Here is a 6,304-nt window from a genome sequence, read left to right as displayed (position 1 = left end):
ACCGTGTTAAGTCGAGGGTAGCTGTAAAGACGGGCTGCAAACGGGCAGAGGTAGAGAGGATGAGGACCTGGGTGGAAAAGAGACAGAGGAAGAAGACTTCCACGCGTCGAATGCGATAATTTACGCAGTGTTTACACTGCCACAGGCCTTGCATCTCCAGAATCGGTCTTCGCAGTCACGAGCCTAAGTGCATATACCAATGATCAACTGCCTACAAGGCAGAAGGAGGCCATGATATATGTACTGTGAACGAAGTCGTAATCCAACAGCACTTTTCACAGCATTTTCTCTATAGAAATTGATCGAATGCATTTCTTTCTTTCTTTTTTTTTTTAATCAAGAAAGTTGTTATACTTATTGCACCCAGTATAGAGTGAAGCGCCTGGAAGATCGATAACAGATCCAGTGTATTTGTGTTAAGGCAGATCATTTTCCATTCCTATGTGTTGACCGTGAGTTCAACTAGACTCTCTCTGGCTGCACTCGTATATGCGTATGATTCGTCATTTTTAAGGTAAAATAGTCACACTTTACAACAGGGAAAGATGAGTCTATTCAGGCTGAATCTCCCAAGAGTTATCTGAGCTAACAGCGGTTATCAGTCACACGCCCTCAACGATTTTGTTTTAATTTTTCGAAACTAAATTGATTGACTGACGTCCACCCAAAAAATGAAAAATGAAACAAGAAGTCGTTGAGGGGCACGTGTGAATGGTAACCGCCATAAGTACTTGGGAAGAAATTGTTTTGATTTGAAATAAGCTGAAAATTGTTTTAGATATTACCTATTTTCCTGTATGATTTTAGAAAGAGGGATCTGATTAGAAAATTTTTCATTTCCGTGTGGTAAAATGCTTTTCCATAAGTATTGTACGTATGCAAGGATGCGTTCGATCGGCCTTATTCCGGAATAGGAATACACAGATTTAAATTCAGAAATCCTTCGCTTTTACAGAGATTCACATGGAAACTACTGAAATGAAATTTTAAACATATCTTCAACATCCTATAGTTGCTTACTAGTAAAAACTACACCAAACATACTATTTCAAATCATCACTGCACCTATTTTTATTCCCCATTCGAACGAACCCTTAAGAGATCAACAAACGAGTGTAATCAAGAAAATCGAGCGCCCGAAGACAATTGCTGTAATATTTGATGTCAAAACATTATCACCCCACCATCACGAAAAAGAAAAGCCCAGACAGTTGGATTCTCTTCCGATGTTACGACATAGGCCATTTCAGAAACGTGAGAGGACTAGGACGAGTTTCTCATACTTGCTTGGATTGACAATCTAAACTCTTCAACTGAAATTTTACCAAATGAAAAGCTATCCAGCCAAGTTTGAGATTTTTCTACGGAAAATTGGCCAAATGGGAGACTTGCAAAAGTTGCAAAATCCCATACAAACCCTAGGCCTTATAACTTTGTGGGCTGTCTACCCATTCCATACAAACTCTCTATTTTAGGTGATATTTGAAGATATATTATTTCACCATTTTCCTCCTCTAAATACATCTATTCTTGGTAAAGACTCTCAAACTTGGTTGATCTTTCATTTGAATGTCTTAGTTTTTCAAACAAACGGAAAACAACCAAACTCGTCCCAGTCCTCTCACGTTTCTGAAATGGCTTATGAATCCCCTCCCAAAAGGAGTCAGCATGTGACAAATTACTCAACGAGATGAAAGTAAACATTTGCACGACGCAGGATCATTTTAAGTGACTTTGGTTCAAGTTCTTATTCCGGATTCGCCATTCCGGATTCCGGACCCGTAGAAAAGTAAGTTTTGCCGTGAAAAAGTAAGTTTTGCCGTGGAAAAGTAAGTTTTGCCGTGGAAAAGTAAGTTTTGCCGTGAGAAAGTAAGTTTTGCCGTGGAAAAGTAAGTTTTGCCGTGGAAAAGTAAGTTTTGCCGTGAGAAAGTAAGTTTTGCCGTGGAAAAGTAAGTTTTGCCGTGAGAAAGTAAGTTTTGCCGTGAAAAAGTAAGTTTTGCCGTGAGAAAGTAAGTTTTGCCGTGGAAAAGTAAGTTTTGCCGTGGAAAAGTAAGTTTTTGCCGTGGCAGATGTGGGCCACCCTACGAAACGACTTGACGACCTGCTGACCTCTGATTGGGCAGAAAATCACAAAGAATTTCTGGCACGAATCAGAATAGAGAATTACCCCTGCCGTTTGGGTTTGGTCCGGTAAGAACTTGTCCCCAGGGGCTTTTCTCGCCCCACTATGCTTTTCTTCGTCGCCATTTTCTTTTGTCCGTTTAGACTTCCCCTTGCCTCCGCGATCTGCCCCTGGGTCTCCGAGGATGACTCTGAAATTCCTTGCACCAATTTATTTTTGGGATAACTCGCCCACATTTTTCGTCATGAAAGAGATCCTCCAGATGGAATAATCGCAAAAGACTTATGAAAGTGCAAAGCTAAATTTTGAGATGACGTTTACCGTTCCACAACGTTCAACCTGTGAAATGGTCTAATGATATACAGGTCAACATTTGCTTAATTAATAAGATTCACCTGTGCGTCACCGGTTTAATTCTTTCATTGCAAGATAAGCAAAAAGCAGGTATTGTAAGAAAAACAACAGTTTCCGAGATTCAGCAAAGCTCTTGGGGCGTTAAAGTTAAAGTCTAATTTATTATTCAAAATTTTCGAGATTCGTAGAAAATGTGGAGAGGAGTATTCAACCTTGTTCCCAGGGCTTTTCCCTCACTTGGAGGGGGAAGCGCCCTCGGAACGAGGTTGATTACTGCCTACAATAGCTACCTTTAAAACACTGAGAACAAATTGTAAGCAAACACTTAATACACAGAAAAGATAACAAAACAAAATACCTCCAAAATTATTCATTTGAAACTAAAAATGTTTTTTTCCCAGTAGACTTTTCCCCGTTTTTTTCTTGCTTTCCGACAGGGTAGTTGCAGATTCTAGTGCGTAGCTCTTTTCATCGGAAAGGTATAAGGGAATCTTGGCTTTCTTTACATTTTGTGTCATCAACGTATGAGTTTGCACAGATGGCATCAATCATGCTATTTAAAAATTGACTTCAAAGGGTAAAAGCCTTTAAGCTTTGATCACGAGCCAGTTATTAGCCATCAAAAACTGATAAATTCTTCAATGACAAAGGCGCTACTGATCCCAATATAATATTCTTTGTAAAAATTCGAATTTTCAAAGCATCATTCCTCGGAGCTTATTAGAGCTTATGCAATGCACTTTCAATATTCATTACTTTATAATCGGCTGACTGATTACAAAACGTTAGCCTTATGCTAATAAGCCAAAAATATATCACATCTTAATGGAAAACAGAAATGAGTCCGTTGTATGAGTCGGCAACTATGAGACTGCCACCACTGTTTATAGCAACGTGAGAAGGCTGAAAGCCGTTTTTAAAGTACTGTTCATCAATTTTACTCAAAAACTTGCCGCTCAGGGTGAAGAGTTGCAGCCTTTGGTTACGTGCATCACACACAATGAGTCGGTTGTACTTGTCAATAACGAGTCCATCAGGACCATCAAACTGGCCATCATTCGACCCCTTACAGCCAATGTCGTGTAAATACACTCCTCTTTTATCAAATACCTTGACACAACCAGCATAGTAATAAGAAACAAAGAATTTGTCCTGGTGATAAATAGCGCATTCGGGGATATCATCACAGTCTGGGGCACTGAAGGACTGGAGCAAGTCATTCCCGTCTGAGGAGAGGACCTTGATTTTCTTGTCCCCATAGTGAGTTATGATTATACGACCATCACTCGCAATGGAAAGGCGACGTGGTTTATCAAGATGATCATCATTGATGTATTTGATGAAGTGACCCTCCTCACTGAACAAATGAAGCCAAGAGTATGGCTCTTGATGAAGCTTATCGTCGCTTTCCTGAACTAAAGTCAGCAGGTCGCCAGAGTTTGTAAATGCCACAAACAAAGGTGCATCATCAAGTCTTATCTCCCTTCGAAACTTTCCTTCAGAGCGAAACAGTTGAATTCTTTCATTCCCGTATTCTGCAACAGCAATCGTTCCAGTTTTATCACTCACATCAATATCGTTAATGCCACCAAATCCTCCTCGTTCCTTCCCTTCTGAACCAAACTGAAAGGCAAATTGATATTGATGCTGATGAACCTGCACAATCCAAGGACTACCAGTCAGCGGCTGTCCATTCACAAGGATCTTTACTCTGTGTTGTCCGGCACCTTGTGGTGTGTATGTCACTGTGTATTTGCCGTCTTTCGTGTCTTTAATGTCTGTTTTTAGTTGATCACCTTCTGGAGTCAATATGTCGACTTTGATTTTATCATCTTGTTGATAACATTGAAATCCTTCTGAATCCTTTGTAACAATGACGAAATATGTCTCCTTCCTTTCTTTTACTTCCTTGCTGTCTTGACCTTCAGCTAAGCACTTTGAGGGATCAGTCTTGGTGACAACAACTCGATCCATAAGATCCAATTTCTTTTCCACCAAGTAATGTGCATGTGGCGACATGTAAAGATCGGGTTTTCTTACATTTAACATTTCATTACAACGTCCGAGGATGGCGTGATTTGTTTTTAGAATTTCGAGACTGAAGTTTCTATCCAAGATACTCTGACAGCGTTCGAAGCAGCTTTTCAGCTGGGTGGCAACCAGCTCGAAGTTTTCCAGTCGCGTTGCGTGATGTTTTTGTTCCGCTTCATAAATTTCACGAAACTTGTCCTTCATTTTCCTCTCGTGTTCTCGCAAATCACGAATCAATTTTTCCACAGTGTCTGTCATTTTCTTTTCCTCGTTCAAAATTTCAACTTTGTTTTTGTTTCTTAGGTCAGTTTGTTTCTTAATTTCACTCTCATATCTGACAATTTCCGCTTTCACTTTGGCCACAGCGTCGGACATTTGCATCTTTTGTTCTTGTGCTGCTTTCTGAGTGTCTGTCTTAGAGTGTCGATCGTGACTCACCACAGTACATTTGTGGCAAATCAGAACTTTACAGTCTTCGCAGTAAAATTCGAGGGGTTGATCTTCATGATATTGCTGTGAACACATCACGGGTCTGTGGATCAACTCTTGCACATCTTGCGCTTGCAGTTTGTCCATCAAAACATTGCGATGACCCCTTGTGGCCTTCAAGCGTTGGTGAGCTTCAAAACAAGATGCGCACAGAAAATCCTGGCACACGAAACAATAACATGTTGCCGAGTTGTTCTCGTCACAACTGTTGCATCTTTGAGACTGTACGCTGCCATCTTCTAGAGCCAGAACATCCACCAATCGGTTGAGATGAAACGATGACGGCAAATTCTCGAAGGTGTCTGTTTCGGGAATTTGAAATGAAGTCTGGCAAACCGGACATTTGATTGTCGCTTTTAGCTGTCTCCTTGCGAAGTTTGCATGTCTGTCGAGACACTCCAGGCAGAATGAGTGAAGACATGGTAATGTCTTGGGATTTGTGACAGTCTCTATGCACAATGGGCATTCTGCTTCCTTTTTAAGAATCTTGAAAAGCTGTTGAACATCCATGATGAAGCCAAGCAACGCAAAAATGAGGGCGTGTGAAATAGTGACGTCACTTAAATCCCGGGACTGTGTGTGATTGACACAGAGTCTCTTTTTGTGACATTCTAATGCACTTCATCACGAACTAACACCCATTTTAATAGCTGAAATTTTGGTTTTCCTGAGAACTCAGGGTGCTTACCATTAAGCCAAACCAACCGTCCAGAAACCGGTTGGACGAAACGCTGAAAATGGAACGACATTTTCCGCTTGTAGCGATGGCACTAAATGACGTCCCTCTCTTACTTATTCTCCCACTCGGTGGTTTTCCTAAACCATCATGGTGGAAGGACGCAATAGTTCTGATGCTTTGCTTAGATTCTGAGAAGTGAGGAAGGCATCCTTTGAGAATCATCAGTTAAGACTGTTTGTGACCGTTCAAAAGAGTTATTACGACTTCTGTATGAACAAAATGTCAGTTGTAAACAAAACGCGGGAAAATGCGTGTAAATCAATGTTTCGTGTAAAGCAAATAGTGTCACGCAAAGGGAAAAACTTCGCTCAGTTCTTGGTTTTCACGTCAGGCAAAGAAAAAATAAAATCGCTTGCCATTCAATAAATTAAGTCAGGAAATTGAGATATTGTAGAAGGGCAATAAATAAACAGCGTGTCTAAGTTTTAGGGTTTTGCGAAATTCCAAGGTCAAGTTATTCGGCAAAGGGTACCACTTAGTTATAGTGTTTAGTATTGATCAGTGTGGAGACTCCATGCAGGGGGACTCAAACATGGCCGGAAACCACTAGAAACATCGGCTTCGTCAAA

The 6,304-nt window shown here is 40.6% G+C and overlaps 1 protein-coding gene across 1 annotated transcript; it reads right to left on the bottom strand.

Annotated features, from left to right (window-relative positions):
* Positions 1-1,296: 1,296 nt before the first annotated feature.
* LOC137973193 (E3 ubiquitin-protein ligase TRIM71-like) lies at positions 1,297-5,756 on the bottom strand. The gene has a single exon (XM_068819962.1). The coding sequence runs from the start codon at positions 5,504-5,506 to the stop codon at positions 3,299-3,301; it is 2,208 nt and encodes a 735-aa protein (XP_068676063.1). The 5' UTR covers positions 5,507-5,756; the 3' UTR covers positions 1,297-3,298.
* Between the last annotated feature and the right edge of the window lie 548 nt (positions 5,757-6,304).

This window comes from Montipora foliosa, chromosome 10 (assembly GCF_036669935.1).
Source record: "Montipora foliosa isolate CH-2021 chromosome 10, ASM3666993v2, whole genome shotgun sequence".
NCBI lineage: Eukaryota > Metazoa > Cnidaria > Anthozoa > Scleractinia > Acroporidae > Montipora > Montipora foliosa.
The sequence above is the reverse complement of the archived record's forward strand: the minus strand, read 5'-3'. Positions and strand labels throughout refer to the sequence as shown.

What these genes read in the sequence shown, in the direction of transcription:
- LOC137973193 (XM_068819962.1), bottom strand. Translation starts at nt 5,506, where the DNA reads ATGGATGTTCAACAGCTTTTCAAGATTCTTAAAAAGGAAGCAGAATGC.